At 45.2% G+C, this 19,220-nt stretch overlaps 1 protein-coding gene across 2 annotated transcripts; it reads right to left on the bottom strand.

Annotated features, from left to right (window-relative positions):
* Positions 1-6,176: 6,176 nt before the first annotated feature.
* Positions 6,177-18,634, bottom strand: LOC115777756 (UDP-glucuronosyltransferase 2C1-like). Of its 2 annotated transcripts, XM_030725731.1 has the most exons (8): positions 18,282-18,634; positions 11,171-11,660; positions 10,902-11,050; positions 10,687-10,818; positions 8,020-8,107; positions 7,691-7,910; positions 7,359-7,459; positions 6,177-6,358 (listed from the first exon to the last, which is right to left on the bottom strand). In XM_030725731.1, exons 1-8 carry the CDS (start codon positions 18,537-18,539, stop codon positions 6,180-6,182), a joined length of 1,617 nt encoding a protein of 538 aa, XP_030581591.1. In that variant the 5' UTR covers positions 18,540-18,634; the 3' UTR covers positions 6,177-6,179. The 2 variants fall into 2 exon arrangements, with proteins under 2 accessions (XP_030581591.1, XP_030581590.1); XM_030725730.1 differs by lacking the exon at positions 6,177-6,358 and having other exon boundaries at positions 7,097-7,459.
* Positions 18,635-19,220: the final 586 nt, after the last annotated feature.

Genomic DNA, 19,220 nt, shown 5'->3' with positions numbered 1-19,220 from the left:
GGAGACACAGGAAGGAAAGCTAAACAAACTACACTAGAAATCAGACAGTACCAAACTAAGACAGGAACTACATGAATGAACAAAACCCGGTACAAACTGGAAAACATAACAAGGACTCAATGAAAACAGAAACCAAAAGAACTAAACACAAAATACTGGGCACATGGACCAGGATCATGACAATCAATGTGTGTGTGTGTGTGTGTGTGTGTGTGGGGGGGGGGGGGGGGGGGGGGGGGGGGGGGGGGCGCTCATCCCGCCCTAGATGAGAAGCTGCCCTGGGCGGCTGCCCATGTCGCCCATATCAGGAACCGCCACTGGCTATGAAGGATCATTTGTTCTTTCAGTTCTCAACACACACAGACACAAGCTATTTTCTTGGGAGTGCTACGGGGGTGCTATGACTTTTCCAGGGGGAGCTATAGCACCCCCCGGGTGCTGCCACTGTCCAGAGTCCTTAATGTCCGAGACCAAGACAAGCCCGAGACCATCAAAAAGTGGTCTAGAGTACTGCAACACTACCTGGTGGTGTGATTTTCTCCTCTTCTGTTCACGTTCGTTGTTGTTGTGCAGGGTGAAGCCGTGGCATGTGCCGTGTTTCTCCTCTCCCTGTGTCTTGACCACTGTTTAGTTCTTTCTGTGTGCCAGTCCTCCTAGATGTTAAGTCTGCGTGCACCATGCTGGGTTACTTTCTGTTTTTCAGTCTAGTTTTTCATCCCCTCTGTTGTTAGTTTCATTTGTTTCACCTGTTGTTCCCTGCTGTTTCCACTTGACCTGATTACCTAGTGTGTGTACTTAAGCCCTCAGTTTGTCTCTGTTCTTGGTTGGATCCTTGTCTGCCTAGCCCTGAATGTTGGCTACTGCTGTGAGCAGTGGCACAAAAAGGGGGTATATACTATATGCAATACATATAGTGCATACCCCCACTTCACTTTGGCGACCCCCCTCTTGTGCGGTGCCAAAGCGAAGTGGGGAAACTATTTCTCTAGTTGCATTTTCTGTAATTAACAGCTGTGCCTAAAAATGTGTCCGCATACATCGCAGAAAGTATATAGCTGTGCCCCTGGCTGTGAGTGCTATATTTTGAGTTTTGTGTTTTCGTGTGTAGTTGGCACCTGTCGAGTTTTGCTATTTTAAGTTATTTAAAAAATCTTTCTTCAAGCCTCGAGTCTTGTATTGGGGTCCTCTGCCATACCTGCCACAGCAGAAAGTGACACGTGACTGTTTCTGTATAAAAATACAATGTTACCTTCAGTAGTCTTGCATTGTGTTCAGTATGGTGTTGAAAGTCAATCCAGTATCAATTCATTAAGTATTTATAAACATGAATGTCAGTTTTATGACCATGAAGGGTTAGGATGTAGACAGCAGGCTGGAATCCATGAACAGCGTGCACATGTTTAAGACTGATTAGAGATTTTTTTAAAAAATAAGCCCAATTACAGGAAGAGCTGGTGGTGTATAAAATACTGTCAAAAAATGTACAATACATTTCAGTGCAATATTATGTAAATTTAAAAAAGAAGTGTAAGAATGGATCCCTGTGGAAAACCATTAGTGAGAGAAAACTTTGAGTCTAAGTTCTACCAAACACAGCAGCATTTAATGCGGCGTGTTAATATGTTATCAATCTGTTATTGATAATTGGTTATCGGTTTGGCTGGAGCTGCAATGATATCCAAGATGGCGCCGCGAATGGATGCCCTGGTACTTCGGTGCGCTCTGTTTTGTTTGTTTTTGTGCGTTATTTCTGTGTCTGGACACTCTTCTGGGTATTCTTACACCAGAGAAGAGCTTTTCAACATTAGGTCCACAACACCTTCGGATTTATTTCCTGTTTTTGTCGCATCTGCGGCGGATTTATTACACACTCTGGCCCAGAAAGTGAGACGCCGAAAGAGAGGGAAGCGCGCTGGCGTCCTTGTGAGGCTAAGGAGACGTGGATTACGCACAGCCTTACCTGGGATTTTCCTCTCCAACGTGCGTTCACTTAGGAACAAAATGGACGAACTGACACTGATGAGGAGCATGAATAGAGACTTTTCCATATCCTGTGTGTTATGCTTCACGGAGTCATGGCTGTGTGAGGAGATACCGGACTGCGCGCTCCAGTTGGAGGGATTTCATCTCCTCCGCGCAGACCGGCAAGCTGCGCTTTCCGGCAAGGCTACAGGTGGAGGAGTCTGCTTCTACATAAACAGTGGCTGGTGTACGGATGTGACAGAGATTGCTAAGCACTGCTCTCCCTCACTGGAATATCTTTTCATTCACTGTAAACCGTTCTACTCTCCGCGGGAGTTCGCTTCATTCATACTGGCCGCTGTTTACATCCCGCCGGACGCGGACGTGCACGAGGCCCAGTGCGCACTCACAGAGCAGATTCTGTGCATGGAGCGGACATACCCGGACTCTCTTATCATCGTACTTGGGGACTTTAATAAAGCCAGCCTGAGACAGGAACTTCCCAAATATAAACAATATATCACATGTCCGACCAGAGAGGAGAAGACACTAGACCACTGCTACAGCACGATAAGCGGGGCTTATCACGCAGTGCCCCGCGCTGCACTCGGCCTCTCTGACCACGACATGATCCACCTGATCCCCGCGTACAGACAGAGGCTGAAGCTCTCAAAACCTGTGGTGAGGACAACAAAGCAGTGGACCCGTGAGGCTGTGGAGGAGCTCCGCACATGCTTCGAAACTACAGACTGGGACTCAATGAGGGCTGCCTGTGACAGTCTGGATGACTACACGGACACTGTAACCTCGTATATCCACTTCTGCGAGGACAGCATTGTGCCATCACGCACCAGGGTGTGTTATAACAGTGACAAACCCTGGTTTACTCCCAAACTGAAGCAGCTGTGGATAGAGAAGAGGGAGGCTTTTAAAAGTGGGGACAAAGACTGCTACAAAGAGGCCAAGTACAGGTTTAGCAAGGAAGTGGCCACTGCTAGATCACATCACTCTGAGAATATACAGCAGCAGATCTCAGAGAACGACGCGGCCTCTGTATGGAAAGGTTTTAGGCAGATTACCAACTACAAGCCTAAAACCCCCCACTCCACAGACGACCTACAAACTGCAAATAGACTGAACGAGTTCTATTGTCGTTTTGATGGTCAGTTCAGCAGCCTTCACACCTCCACCAGTCCCAACTACAATACAGCCAACACAAATATTCACCCCCCAACCTCCCCCACTCCCCACACCTCAGAGAAGCCCACATCATCAAGGACTCCCACCCCAGAGTCCCCCTCCTCCCCCACCCCCACAGTCTTTTGTATTCAGGAGGACCAGGTGCTAAAGCAGTTCAGGAGTGTCAAAGCTCGCAAAGCTCCAGGTCCAGATGGTGTCTCACCTGCCACACTGAGACACTGTGCTAACGAGCTTGCCCCATTGTTCACGAACATCTTCAACTCCTCACTGGAGGCTTGCCACGTGCCTGTCTGCTTTAAAACCGCTACCATTGTTCCTGTCCCCAAGAAGCCAAGGATCACTGGACTAAATGACTACAGACCTGTGGCACTGACTTCTGTGGTCATGAAGTCATTTGAGCGTCTGGTGCTGTCCCACCTCAAGTCCCTCACAGCCCCCCTTCTGGACCCCCTGCAGTTTGCCTACAGAGCCAACAGGTCTGTGGACGACGCCATCAACCTGACTCTGCACTTCATCCTACAGCATCTGGACTCCCAGGGAACCTACGCCAGGATCCTGTTTGTGGACTTCAGCTCTGCCTTCAACACCATCATCCCTGATCTCCTCCAAGACAAGCTGTCCCAGATGAACGTGCCAGATCCCATCTGCAGGTGGATCATTGACTTCCTGATGAACAGGAAGCAGCACGTGAGGCTGGGGAAGAATGTCTCGGACTCCCGGACCATCAGCACCGGCACTCCTCAGGGCTGTGTCCTCTCTCCTCTGCTCTTCTCCCTGTATACCAACTGCTGCACCTCTGACCACCAGTCTGTCAAGCTTATTAAGTTTGCAGACGACATGACTCTCATCGGACTCATCTCAGACGGGGACGAGTCGGCCTACAGGATGGAGGTCAAACGTCTGGCGTCCTGGTGCAGCCACAATAACCTGGTACTGAACGCCCAGAAGACAGTGGAGATTATAGTGGACTTTAGGAAGCACACAGCCCCTCTACCCTCCATCATCCTGACTGACACCCCCATCACCACAGTGGACTCTTTTCGCTTCCTGGGAACTACCATCACCCAGGACCTCAAGTGGGAGCCCACCATCACCTCTGTCATCAAAAAGGCACAGCAGAGGATGTACTTCCTGCGGCGGTTGAAGAAATTCAACTTGCCAGCAAGGACCATGGTGCAGTTCTATACTGCCATCATTGAGTCCATCCTCACCTCCTCCATCACTGTGTGGTACGCTGGAGCCACCACTAGGGACAAACAGAGACTACAGCGCGTTGTGCACTCTGCTGAGAAGGTGATTGGCTGTAACCTCCCATCTCTCCAGGACCTGTACACCTCCAGGACACTGGGGCGTGCAGGTCGGATCACAGCCGACCACTCTCACCCTGGGCACAGACTTTTTGACCCTCTCCCCTCAGGCAGGAGGCTACGGTCCATACGGACCAGAACCTCCCGCCATAAGAACAGTTTCTTCCCCTCTGCTGTTGGACTCATGAACAATAACCCTAAGACTGTTACCACCACCCTCCACAAACGCTGATGACCCTATGTCTATGCACCTGTCTGACTGCACTGATGTACATATTAGTGGAATATAGTCTACATTCTTTTATCTTTTAATTAGTCTCTGCACTGTATATTTTGTAATTTTGTAATATTGTGCTATAGTTATAGCTCTAATATCTCTGTATATTTGCAATTGTATACTTGTATATTGTCTTATAGTTTTTGTACTTATTTGTTTTTTTCTGTAAGCACGAAGTACCGCAGCAATTTCCTAATGCTGTGAACCTGTTCACCCATATGGCAATAAAAACCTTCTGATTCTGATTCTGATTCTGATAGCATGTCATCTACCAATCAAAGGGTTGATGGTTCAATCCCTGGCTCCTCCTTGGGCAAGATGCAGTATCCTGAGTTTCTCTCAATGCATCAGAGTGTGAATGTTAGGTTAAAAGTACTTAGGCAAAGAAAAAGGTATATGTATGAAAGTGAGTGTGACTGAGTGAATGAGGATTGTAGTAAGTGTTTTGAGAGGTGCTCTGAGTGCTCAGATAGAGCAGAAACGTATTAGGTACCAGTCAATTTAATACTAATAGTGTGTTAGTCTGAGGCATGTATTCACTGACTGAGTTACAGTATGAGCTCATTTCAAATCCTCTGCTCCAATCTTCCTTCAACTCTTTAGCTTCTAAGGTGTGAACTCTCTGATGAATGGGATGGAACAGGATATTACATCAGAGTAGTGGCGTGTCGTGACTTTTATGGTGAGGCGAACAGAGATGATGAATACCCCAGAGCAGTGAAGGCAGAGCCAGCTGCAGCTTATCGAACATTCTGGTCTCCCATCAGTCTCCTATCACAGACCAGAGGTTTATCCATAATGCACAAATCTGGTCTTTAAGTCCAACGTCATTTCTGGGTCTAAATGTACCTAAATAATCAGCAGTGACAGAACCAGTGTTCAGTGTTCACTATTACAGAAGATTGTAACATACCTTATTAACTGTAGCCATTTCCTCTTCTCTTTCACATTGGTAAAATGACACCTGAGTGTGTTTTTTTTAGTCAGATCAGTTATAACAACTAGGGACACAGCACTGTGGCATATTGATCATGTGACAGTTTGGACCTGGAAATGGAATTCTACATCATCCCTTAAAAACAAGATATCCAACAGCTTCAGTCAGCTCCAGTGATTCTACAAAAATCAGCATGCGCTGCAGATTTTGGTAGAATCAGAAGCAAGTAGAATCGAGCCTGCTTCCAGAGACATTAGCCAACTCTAGCCACAAGATGGCAGTAATTTAAGGAATAGTATGAACAAAAAATAAGATAAGCTTATTGGACAGAACACTGTCTGATATGCAATAAGAGAGATCACTGACTTTGACTTTAGCTAATGTCCACTTTTAAATTTCACTGGGCAAGGAGTGCTCAGCTAACCAAGACAGAGGCAGTCCTGCATCATATTAAAATCATATGAAATTCTAAAAATGTAATAAAAAAAAACTCCTTTCAGTCCTTCTTCTCTCTTCTTGCTCGCCATCTGCACCGCTGCAGGAAGCTGCGTATGCATGTCCACCACAAAGCAGCAGCGGTCATCAAGGCGACCAGCAGGGCAGCACCAGTGTCCAAGCTGTGGTACTGGAACCAGTTCAGGTCATGTGATGCTAACCGTAGGTGCCGTGCTCCACCATGTCGCATCACAAACTCCACCCAGAAGACGGCGGTACTCAGTACTCATGCACTGTTTCTTTTCATTCACCTTATTTACTTTGTTTATACTCCACTCTGCATTTAATCATTAATATTTATTAATCTCTGGCTCTCTTCCACAGCATGTCTTTCTCTCCCCTCAGCCCCCTCACAGCAGATGACCCCCCCTCCCTGAGCCTGGTTCTGCTGGAGGTTTCTTCCTGTTAAAGGGAGTTTTTCCTTCCCACTGTCACCAAGTGCTGCTCATAGGGGGTCGTTCTGGCTGTTGGGTTTTCTCTGTATTATTGTAGGGTCTTTACCCACAATACAAAGCGCCTTGAGGCGACTGTTTGTTGTGATTTGGTGCTATATAAATAACATTGAATTGAATTGAATTGAATTATTTGATATTTATTGTGATGGTCACATTAATCTTAAAAATACATCTGATTAGTTTCAAACTCGTATTTTTATGGGTCATTATTTTAATTGTGATAAGAAACAACAAGGTGATCTTAACAGGTGTGCAGGCTTGAACAGGTGAGGTAAAATTTAAATAATCATTGACTAATCGATAAAATAATTGACAGATTATTTGACTACCAAAAATTATCTTTAGTTGCAGCTCTAACTACATATAAGCTTGATCAAAAAGGAAAGTTTTAAGCCTAATCTTAAAAATAGAGAGGGTGTCTGTCTCCTGAATCCAAGCTGGGAGCTGGTTCCACAGAAGAGGGGCCTGAAAGCTGAAGGCTCTGCCTTGCGCCTTTGCACAATGTCAAAACATTTTCATGTATCACTAAAAATTTAAAAACTCCTTTCAGTCCTTCTTCTCTCTTCTTGCTCGCCATCTGCACCGCTGCAGGAAGCTGCGTATGCATGTCCACCACAAAGCAGCAGCGGTCATCAAGGCGACCAGCAGGGCAGCACCAGTGTCCAAGCTGTGGTACTGGAACCAGTTCAGGTCATGTGATGCTAACCGTAGGTGCCGTGCTCCACCATGTCGCATCACAAACTCCACCCAGAAGACGGCGGTACTCAGTGGTGTAACCGGCTGGTCACGCTGCACCGCTGACAGACGCTGCATTTTGGTCCTGTAGCTGTGCATCATGGGGAACAAACAGGAAGTCACACAGCTGTGTCACTGTTAAACAGTGGTACACTTTTAGTGTGAAGTACTGGTGTCAAAGACAGGAAAATTAAATTAAGTTTTCTAATTCAACAGGAAGCCGGGACTTTTACTTTGAAGAGGAAAAATTTCAACAATGAAAACAAACAAACAAAAACAGGAAATGTAAAGACAAACTGTGTCACAGTAAAATCACCCCTACCTCGGCTGGTTTATGACGGTGTACAGCGCCTCTGTCAGCTCCTCAGCTGTCAGATGGTTGAAGTCGAGGACGATGGCGGCATCGAGGCGACTCATACGGGCAAGATTATCATGCTGGTCGCCAAACAGCGGGATACCGACCAGAGGCACACCATGAAACACGGCTTCATACAGACCATTAGTGCCGCCGTGAGTCACGAATGCTCGTGTTTTGGGGTGACCTGAGGAGGAAAAAAATGGACTTTTATTTTGAAAGGGAATCACAAATCTGTATAAAAGCCTCATTAGGCTTATATTTTGAAATCCTATGACAGGATGAATGAGTCATACCCAGCAGGTCATTCTGAGGGATCCAATTAGAAATCTTTGTGTTTGAAGCCAATGCAGTTGGAGCATTGCCCCGGTAACGCCAAATCACCTGAAATGAATGAAACACACACCAGGTGGTAGGGGAAGGAAACCCCCAGGTAAACAAATAAACCCCCAGGTAAACAAACAAACAAACTCACAGTTAAACAAAGAAACCTCCTGGGACCTGTTCCAGGAAGCAGGCTTAGCTTTGCAACCCTAAAATGAGGAAACTCAGGTTTTCAGTTCCTGAAAGAGCTAACTCCAACTCTGAGTCAGTTACCATGGTAACAGACTCTGTGACCCTGACCTGGCAGGTTTTATCCAACAACCTCTGAGTGTCTCTGACTCCGCCCCTCCTGCTGCACCTGAACCACCTGTCTGACACTCCCATTCATTTCCTCCTTCATAAAGTCTCTGCAAAGCGATCAGAGGAGCGAATTCATCTGCAGACGTTTATGTTTCTACAAACACTAAAATCCCAGTTAGAAATTAGTTTGTTATTTTTGTACCATGAAGCTTTTACAGTCATGACAGCGATGATGTCACAGATTTATAATGAGGCAGCTGCAGCTGTCAGACTGTCAGTCAGTTCCTCTGAAACATTTACTGCAATTCTTGGACCATTGCTGTTTTCTCTATATTTGTTGCCCCTTGGTTCTATTCTCAGAAAGCAGAAAATTGCTTTCCACTGTTATGCCGACGATACCCAGATTTATATGCCCCTAAAACATAGTGATGCAGACTCCATACAGACCTTGACAAAGTGTCTCGATGAAATCAAAGCTTGGATGGCTTTGAACTTCCTGCATTTTGATGAAAATAAGACGGAGGCGATTGTTTTTGGTTCGGGCGTCACTGGGGCTCCAATTTCTGTGGATCTGGGTCCTTCATCCCAGTATGCAAAACCCATGGTCACAAATTTGGGAGTTAAGATGGGTGAGAGTCTTAGGTTGGAGGGTCAGATTACTGCTGTGGTGAAATCCAGTTTCTTTCACCTGAGACAGCTCGCCAAGATTAAAACCATCTTGTCGAAAGATCATTTTGAAGCAGTAATCCACGCCTTTGTTACGTCCCGGCTGGATTACTGTAACTCTGTATATTGTAACTTGTATATTGGCGTAAACCAGTCCTCATTGGCTCGTCTTCAACTGGTCCAGAATGCCGCCGCACGGCTTTTGACTGGAACACGTAAGAGGGAGCACATTACCCCTGTTTTATCTTCATTGCACTGGTTGCCTGTTTATTTTAGAGTTCATTTTAAAATCCTTTTATTTGTTTTTAAGTCTTTAAATGGCCTCGCCCCATCGTACCTCTATGAGTTACTGCACCTACACTCCCCTTCCCGCTCGCTCAGATCAGCTGATAAACTGCTCTTGGACGTGCCGAGGACTCAGAGGAAGCTTAGGGGGGACAGAGCCTTTGCAGTGGCAGCCCCTAAACTATGGAACTCGCTGCCATTGCATATTAGACAGGCCTCCTCACTGACAACTTTTAAAACCTCTTAAGCCCCACTTATTTCACCTGGCTTTTGACCAGGTTTGAGATGCTGATTTTAGTTGTTGTGTATTTATTTTGTATTTTATTTTACCTAGTTATTATTACTATTATAGTTATTATTATTATTATTATATTACCTATATACTGTTTTATTATTTGATTCTTGATAAACTATGTATGTTATTGTTGCTTTTATCCTATGTTATTTTTATTTATTTATTTTTATCTGCACTTCCCTTGTGTACTGTTGTCTTGTTTTCTTTGTTCAGCACTTTGGTCAGTGCTTGCTGTTTTTAAAGTGCTTTATAAATAAAATTGGCTTGGCTTGGCAGTTACTGTAGCATCACTGTTACATCAGACTGATCTGGATGAAGCTTTAGACACAGAACACACTGATCAATGATCGATCATTGGTCATGTTGTAAAAGCTCAGTGATGGACAAATGTCTGGATACTTGAGATAATAGGAATGTTTAAGTGAAGATGAGGCTGAAATGATTTTAAAACTGAACTAAATGAATTTAAAGTAACTGAAAAAAAAAAAAGTTTTGCAGTCTGAAATTCAGAGTATGAATCTCAGCATATTTTCCACTGAAAACCACCTAAACTGGTGATCAGAGGCTCTATAATGGATCAGCAAACCGTGTCCCAGTCCACCTGCACAGCAGGAGGATCCAAAGGGATCAGGATCAGGGATTCAGACTGTTCATAATGGATTCATGTTCCCGACACGATCTGCAATCTCTATTAAAATGTCTCATCCTCCCAAAACTGCACTGAAATATTTAAAACTTATAAAGCTGAGACATTTCTGAGAACATGAAACTGTGGGGAGGAGTCAAAGAGATACCTGTCAGGAGCAGGTTAGGCTCACAGAGTCTGTTACCATGGAAATTGACTCAGCACAGCTCTCTTTCTGGAACAGTTTCCTACATTTTAGGATTACAAACCCAGAGTACTTACCTAAGACTGCTTTCTGGAATAGGGCCCAGGTAAACAAACCAACAAACTCACAGGTAAACAAACCATCTGAGCTTCTTGTACCTTCATCTGGTTTTTGATGATTACTGCAGAAAGTAATCAGTAATGTGATCAATAGCTGCTGATAACCCAGTCCCTGAATGTTTTTGAGTGGATGGAGCTTCTGACCTTCTGTGGGATTTGTCCAAAGGCAGTGGCGATGACATTAGCGTGCTCCATCGTCAGGTTGGTTACCATGGAGCCAAAGGAAACCACGACTACGCCAGCATCGCCTGAACTCTGCACAAACTCCTCAAGGTCCTGGAAGATGTGACATTATTAATACATCATCATTCATCTTGCTATTTCAGAATAAAAGTACTGTGAGTCTTCAGAGCTCACACCTCCGGCAGCTGATTGGCCGGTTTGCAGTGCAGACCGCCCACATATTTGAAGTTGGGCGGGATCGGCCGTGGGGTCTCAATGTCCCAGAATGTCCTGATGAGCCACACATCAGCCTTTCCCAGAGTCTCACACACACTGCTGGCACTTCCTGTCCACACAAGAAATAAGGAACATGACTTCAAAATAAAAGTTTGTGTTTGGTTACTTTGATTTCTTAAACTTCTTGAGTTCAGAAAGATGATGAAATCAATATAATGTGACCTCTGACCTTTGATCTCACTGTAGTATTTATCTGGTGACAGCTTCCAGGCCAGTTCGGTTAGCAACGATGACGCCACGTACGTTACCATGTTGATCAGCCTCTCCGTGAATGTCATGTGGTCGCTGTAGGGCAGAGGAGCTAACGGGACATAAGATGGTGGTGATGGGGCGTGACCACAGTGTCGCTCCATGACGCTGCCAATGCTGAAACGCAGTGAGAGGATGAGCGGCACGCCAAGCACCTCAGCCACCAAGTCGCCGCACATTGCCATTGGGTCTTGCAGAACGGCGTCAAATGTGGCATCTTTCAGAATCGCCATCAGCTGCTCGTTCTTCAGCATCCCATCACACTGCTGCCTCCCAAAGTCTAAAGTGCGCCCCATGAAGTAGTTCATTTTCATGAACTTGTGCAGCAGTGAGGAGGCGTGTGACTCGTACATGGAGAAGTGGATGAATTCCTGCATGATGCTCAGATACTCCTCCTTGCTGTATGACACCTGCAGGAGGAAACACCTGATCAGATCACTGATCAGTTACAGCCCAGTGACACTGTGTAAAGTTCAGGTTATCATGAATTGCTGTGTGGAGGGCAGGTTGTGGCCCCAAATGCAGGATGCACGAGACAGGAATGGGATCTAAAGAAATCAGCTTTTGCCAAAATACAGAATAGAAAATAATAAGGAGCAGAGATTCACAAGGCAGAAACACAGAGCACACAGGATGAGGGACAATATGAGAGAAAAGTGAGGAAACATGAAAGCTTAAATACTCACATGAGGAAATTAGGGAGAGAGTACACAGCAGAGGAAAACAAGACACAGGTGAACAGAATCTAACTTATGAGACAAGGGGGAAGCAAGGGACCAGGACAAGTCCAAAAACAAAGAAGCAGCTGGGTTAAGAGGCTAAAAAGAGGGTACAAAACAGTTCTGGAGGCCAACTAGATGACCAATAATGGAGATAACTCCTGGGGACTGCCAGGTGGACAGCAGTGGAGACCCTTTGAAGGCTTGATTTAGGACCGACAATGCTGACAGAGACCCTTGGGTGGCATGGGTGGACACCAGTGTCAAAGGAGGTGATGGGACATCTTTGGTGGTTTGGCAGGGGGCCCAGCAATGAAGACCCACTGCAGAATGATGGAGAGCCTCTGCAGGTCAGTGATGTAGATGCACTCTGGAGGCACAGCCAGAGGGCAGTGTAACATAGTTAAAAATATTCAAGTTAAACCTTGCTAACCTTGATCACAATGCTGGAATGTAACCACACGTTGGAAATGGAGATAACCACCTGCCAGCTGTAAAACAGAAGAAAATACACTCACACCCTTTCTATGACCTTGTGTAGCAGTAATAAAAGGCAGACCCAGGGAGAAAGAGGGCATCAGACTTCGTGAACTGATGAGGAAATTGTATTTGTGGTCAGGGAGACATAATCTGGTCCGGATCTAATTGCATTTATTATTTGATGTAATAATAAATGCAATTAGAAATGAATTGAGCGCCTCCTGCATTTTTCATCGAACGAACATGCGAGTTCCATCTTAGGGAATTCAGCATTGTCTACAAGAGATAACTACTCTACCTTATTATCCTTTGCCATAAATGCAGTATGTAGCTGTGCACTGATGGTCACAACATGATAGGATTTTGAATATATATATATATATATATATATATATATATATATATATATATATAATGTTCTACTTCCAGTTCTCTGCTTGTTGTAATAACATGTTGAACTAAAAGTAACGGTTCAGTTTGTAACATGTACTTAAAAGTATTTAGGATAGTATTTAGGAGCGTGTGGAGAGGGTCCACACCTTCAGGTTTCTCGGTGTCCTCATCTCTGCTGATCTCTCTTGGTCAGATAACATCACAGCTGTTATCAAGAAGGCTCAGCAGCGACTTCACTTCCTGAGGGTCCTCAGGAAGAACAACTTGGACTCAAACCTGCTGCTGACCTTCTACCGCTCATCCATTGAGAGCCTGCTGACGTACTGTATCACAGTATGGTACGGCAGCTGCACTGAGGCAGACAGGGTCAGGCTTCAGAGGGTAGTCAAGACAGCACAAAGAATCGTTGGCTGCCCTCTCCCCTCCCTGATGGACATCTACACCTCTTGCTGCATCAGCAGAGCCAGGAACATCATCAAGGACAGCTCACACCCTGGCTTTGACCTGTTTGATCTGCTGCCCTCTGGCAGGAGCTACAGGAGCATCAAAGCCAGAACAAACAGACTCAAGAACAGTTTCTTCGCCAGAGCAATCACCACCCTGAACTCTCACACTCACCCACCGTAACTGTGCAACACCCACATCTCTGTGCAATATTAGATTATTCATACTGAACAATATCCAACATTCCTATATTGTGTAATATCCAGTATTCATTCACTAGTGCAATATTCATCCTCTTCATTATTATTTGTATACACTTATTTACTTTTCTTACAATGTACAGATGCACCAATGTATGTATATATTTTTATACATTCTATTTTTTGTATATTTTATACATTGTTATTTTCTGTATATTTCTTGATTATACTAGATTATAATATTTTTATTTTTATTTTAGAGAGTTTGATTTTCTGTTGCATGGCACTGAACAGGAGTGGCCCTCCAATCTCATTGTACATCCTGTATAATGACAATAAAGGCATTCTATTCTATTCTATTCTATTATTTATTTTTTTAAGTATTCTCATTTGGAAATTTAATGCACAGATTGTCTGAGTATTTCATTTTGTTGACATACTTTAACTGGTATATGATCACAGTGCCAATGTATTCAACACAATACACATTATAAATTGTTTTGCACACTGTAATGGAAAAGCATTATGGGTAATTCTAACAGAGGATTCTCACTGGTTGCCCACAAGAGATAACTATCTTATTATCCTTTGCCATGAATGCAGATACTGAATGACTGCTGAATAAATGCAGATGCTGTTAACTTCTGAACTGACTGGCTCCAGATCAGTTATTCAAAGATCGAGAAGATATCACACACAGGTCACACTAGCATAGGAGGATAGGACCCATAGGCTCAAGTTTTGGCAGCTTTGAGGACCAAGGGCTCAGAACTCACAGGATCTGGATCGACAGGCTCAGGTGGAGCAGGACCCACTAGCTCAGGACTTTCTGAGGATGCAGGAAACTTAGGATTTTCTGGGGGCCTCATAGCGCGCAGGGCTCGTAGTCTCTTCAGATGACTGGGGCTGTGGCAATTCTAGCACAGGATGCACAGGTTTCCTCAGGATACTCAGGTTGTGCAGGCTGGGGCTGTGCAGGGCTCACAGCTGACTCCTTTGACATCTGGCACTGTCTCAGCTGATTCCTCTGAAGACTGAGAGCCATTTTCACTGTTATGCAGATGATGCCAAGCTTTATCTATCCATGAAGCCAGATGACACACATGGCCCTACAAATTTTAGAAACATGGGGCATATTCCAGGAAGACGTATTGAATGATGAAATGAATCGGAGTGTCAGACATGTGACATTGGAGTGTCAGCTCTGAGAAAGACTCCGAGTTTGTTGGATAAAATCTGCCACCGAGTGGGTTAGGGTCACAGAGTCTGTTACCCTGGAAACTGACTCAGAGTTAGAGTTAGCTCTCTTTCTGGAACTGAAAACCTGAGTTCCCCTCATTTTAGGGTTAACAAACCCAGAGCTGTTAGCTAAACCTGCTTCCTGGAATAGGCCCTTAATGTCGAAGCAGATGGCAGTACCTTGGCCACCAGTAACACTGTGAGAAATCTTGGAGTCATGTTTGACCAGGATATGTCCTTCAATGCACATATTAAACAAATATGTAGGACCGCTTTGTTGCATTTGTGCAATATTTCTAAAATTAGAAACATACTTTCTCAGAGTGATGCTGAAAAGCTCATTCATGCATTTATTACTTCTAGGCTGGACTATTGTAATTCATTATTATCAGGCTGTCCTAAAAGCCCCCTAAAAAGCCTTCAGCTGATCCAAAATGCTGCAGCTAGAGTACTGACAGGGACTAGAAAGAGAGAGCAGATTTTTCCCATATTGGCTTCTCTTCATTGGCTCCCTGTTAAATCTAGAATAGAATTTAAAATCCTTCTCCTCACCTACAAGATCTTGAATAATCAGGCACCATCTTATCTCAAAGACCTCATAGTACCATATCACCCCAACAGAGCACTTCTCTCTCAGACTGCTGGCTTACTTGTGGTTCCTAGGATACTTAAGAGTAGAATGGGAGGCAGAGCCTTCAGCTTTCAGGCGCCTCTTCTGTGGAACCAGCTTCCAGCTTGGATTCAGGAGACAGACACCCTCTCTATTTTTAAGATTAGGCTTAAAACTTTCCTTTATGATCAAGCTTATAGTTAGGGCTGGATCAGGTGACCCTGAACCCTCCCTTAGTTATGCTGCTATAGGCCTAGTCTGCTGGGGGGTTCACATAATGCACTGTTTCTTCTCATTCACCTTATTTACTTTGTTTATACTCCACTCTGCATTTAATCATTAATTGATATTAATCTCTGGCTCTCTTCCACAGCATGTCTTTTCTCTCCCCTCAGCCTCCTCAAAAAAGATGACCCCCCCTCCCAGAGCCTGGTTCTGAAGGAGGTTTCTTCCTGTTAAAGGGAGTTTTTCCTTCCCACTGTCACTAAGTGCTGCTCATAGGGGGTCGTTTTGACTGTTGGGTTTTCTCTGTATTATTGTAGGGTCTTTACCCACAATACAAAGCGCCTTGAGGCGACTGTTTGTTGTGATTTGGCGCTATATAAATAAAATTGAACTGAATTGAATTGAATTGAATTGAATTGAATTGGCTCCTTTCGATGTGGAGGAGCAGCAGCTCTATTCTGAGCCCCTCCTGGATGCCGGCACTCCTCACCTTATCTCTAAGGAAGAGGCCAGCCACCCTTCGAAGGAAACTCATTTCTGCCGCTTGTATTCGCGATTTTATTCTTTCGGTCACTACCCAAAGCTCATGACCACAGGTGAGGGTAGGAACGTAGATCGACCAGTAAAGCTTCGCTTTTACACTAAGCTCCCTCTTCACCATGACAGATCGGTGCAGCGTCCGCATCACTGCAGAAGCAGCCCTGATCCGTCTGTTGATCTCCCGCTCCCTTCTCCCGTCAATCGTGAACAAGACCCTGAGATACTTGAACTCCTCCACTTGGGGCAGGGACTCATCCCTGAGCCGGAGAGGACACTCCACCCTTTTCTGGCTGAGGACCATGGCCTCAGCTTTAGAGGTGCTGATTCTCATACCAGCTGCTTCACACTCAGCTGTGAACCGTTCCACTGCGAGCTGGGGGCCACCCCCTGATGAAGCCAACAGGGCCGCATCATCTGCAAAGAGCAGAGATGAAACTCTGAGGCCACAAGGAAGAAGCCTTCCGCCGCCTGGCTACGCCTAGAAATTCTGTCCATAAAAATTATGACCAGAATCGGTGACAAAGGGCAGCCCTGATGGAGTCTGACACCCACAGGAAACGAGTCCGACTTATTACTGGCTATACAGACCAAGCTCTCACTGCGGTTGTTCAGAGACTGAATGGCCCGCAACGACGAGCCAGACACCTCATAGTCCCGCAGGACCTCCCACAGGATCCAACTCAGCACCTGGTGGTGAGTTGGTGGCGGGGGAAGATGCTGGACAGACCTGGTGCACCTAAACTTATTGTGAGGGTGTCCTGGGAATGCTTGGCAGAAGCCCCAGTCCGGGAGATCTTCAACTCCCACCACCGGCAGAACTTCGACAGCATCCTGAGGGGGGCTGAGGACATTGAGTCCGAATGGACCATGTTCTACACCTCCATTGTTGAGGCTGCTGCTAGGAGCTGTGGCTGCAAGGTGGTTGGTGGCTGTTGTGGTGGTAATGCCCGAACCACATGGTGGTCACCTGAGGTGAAGAGAGCCATCAAGCTGAAGAAGGAGTCCTACCAGGCTTGGTTTGCCTGTGGGACTCCAGAGGCAGCTGACAAGTATCGGCAGGCCAAGTGGAACGCAGCTTGGGCAGTGGCCGAAGCAAAAACTCTGGTGTAGGAGGAGTTCGGTGAAGCTATGGAAAAAGACTCTCAGACAGCATCAAATCAATTCAGGTGGCTCAGGAGGGGAAAGCGGTGCTCCACTCACGGTTTATAGTGTGGGTGGGGTGCTGCTCTCTTCAACTGAGGCTATAGTCGGACGGTGGAAGGAATCCTTCGAGGACCTCCTGAATCCCACTGACACGCCTTCTGTAGTGGAAGCAGAGTCTGGGGACGAGGGGGATGACTTGCCCATCACTGGGGGTGAGGTCACTGAGGTAGTTAAACAGTCTGAGCTTGGGTGAATTTATTGGGATGTCCACTCTTGGCAATATAGTGGGATTGTGTTAGCACACACCTGAATGCTCAAGACCTGCAAACTGCTGAAACTTCTGCTTTCATAGATCTGCTCACACTGATCAATGAAACTTCTGCTTTCATAGATCTGCTCACACTGATCACGGTCAGCTAATCAATGCATTTGATTTTCAACACCTGGCTGCTACTGACCCTCTGAATTCCTGTGGAAGGAGTAAGGGTGGACTTAGTTTGTCACATGATTGCATACAAAGTTGACTAATTGCTCAAGAAGAAACAGGAGGGAGCAGGACACAGGTGAAGCTTCTATAATTATTAACAACAATTAAGACATGAACCAAAAGTCAATTTCCCCAAACCAAAATAATTACTCAAAGTGGGACAGAAAACTCTGCAATATCACAAATGCTCAAAAGCACTAGAAAAATAATGAAATAAAAAAATAACCAGAGGAAGGAAAATAAAAAAATAAAATGCATTATTTCTCAGAGGTAGATAAGCAGTCAAAATCTTCATGGGAGGTGCCACAGACCCCCACCTAATATTAAGCAATGCTTTAAAACTTAAAGTTTAAGGTCACTGATATCCTTGGAAATAATCTGCAGTAATTAGTAGTTATTAGCAGTGATTGGAAGTGATCAGCAGTGATTAGCAGCAATCAGCAGTGATTAGTAGTTATTAGCAGTGATTAGCAGTGATTGATCTGTGGCTCTGGGTTGTTTCTTTGGGTGTCACTACAACTACAAACACGCTGCATAAATGCCAGCCTTACCTTGAAGACCAGGAAGTTGAACTTGGCGGCCTCGTAGCTGTTGTTGTAGTTGATAGATGGCGATGCATCGGGCACTAAGACGGTGACAGAGTGGTTCCTCTTCAGTAGCTCTTCTAAGATGGTCCGCATGTTCAACCAATGGCTGAACTCTCCTGGAAAAGCCAGAACATGTCCGCCATGTGCCGGAGCGACAGGAAGAAGGAGCAGGAGTGCGAGGGGAAGAAGAAGGAGAGGAGGAGACGTGGAAACCCGCATCATGTGTGAAACAACAACAAGATCCTGAGTTTGTGAACAAATTAAAGTCAGACTGCAGCTGCAGGTCCAGAGTCCAAACTGCAGAGGGCAGCTACAGATGAGAGCTGCGCTCTGATTGGACGGCAAACTGTAATCTACTGCTGTAAAACACAAAATCATGTTTACTCACACGTTCCTTTAAGTACCAATCCTGAACCTACCTCTGAGCCTGAAAACACAAAAACCTGTTTATTCATGGCCTGGATGTCACTCAGAGTCTGATTTCTCACTTTTATCAGAGTTAGTGCTCAGGTCAGATAAAATCATTACAGTGGGGGATTTTAACCACAGCCTCAGCACTGCATTTCATTCAGTATTAGACTGAATCTGTGAAAACATAAATAAACCCACTGACAGTAACATTTACAATAGTGGACTACACAGCACACAGAAAAACTCCAGTACAGAAGAAAATTTCCACATCCTTTATTTTCACAAGTTTCTCACTGAGATCAGGACCAGAGAGACCTTTGTACAAACATGCTCAGACAGGAGACAGCCAGATAGGTAACACACAGATACAGCGATTAAAACATGTTTGCATAACCTCTGAAATAGGAGAGGGTTATGGAAGTACTGTGTTCAGCTGTAAGTGGACATGACTGGCTAATCAGTGCAGTAAAGTTTCATAATGACTGTGCTGCT

This window comes from Archocentrus centrarchus, unplaced genomic scaffold (genome assembly GCF_007364275.1).
Source record: "Archocentrus centrarchus isolate MPI-CPG fArcCen1 unplaced genomic scaffold, fArcCen1 scaffold_71_ctg1, whole genome shotgun sequence".
Classification (NCBI taxonomy): domain Eukaryota; kingdom Metazoa; phylum Chordata; class Actinopteri; order Cichliformes; family Cichlidae; genus Archocentrus; species Archocentrus centrarchus.
This window is presented reverse-complemented; position numbering and strand designations above follow the sequence as displayed.

Bases quoted from the DNA above. Each gene is read 5' to 3' on its own strand.
- LOC115777756 (XM_030725731.1), bottom strand. From the start codon at position 18,539: ATGATGCGGGTTTCCACGTCTCCTCCTCTCCTTCTTCTTCCCCTCGCA. The intron at 11,051-11,170 runs GTCAGAGGTCAC...TTGTGTGGACAG, and splicing joins ATACTACAGTGAGATCAAAG to GAAGTGCCAGCAGTGTGTGT. The intron at 7,460-7,690 runs GTAGGGGTGATT...CATGATGCACAG, and splicing joins ACCGTCATAAACCAGCCGAG to CTACAGGACCAAAATGCAGC.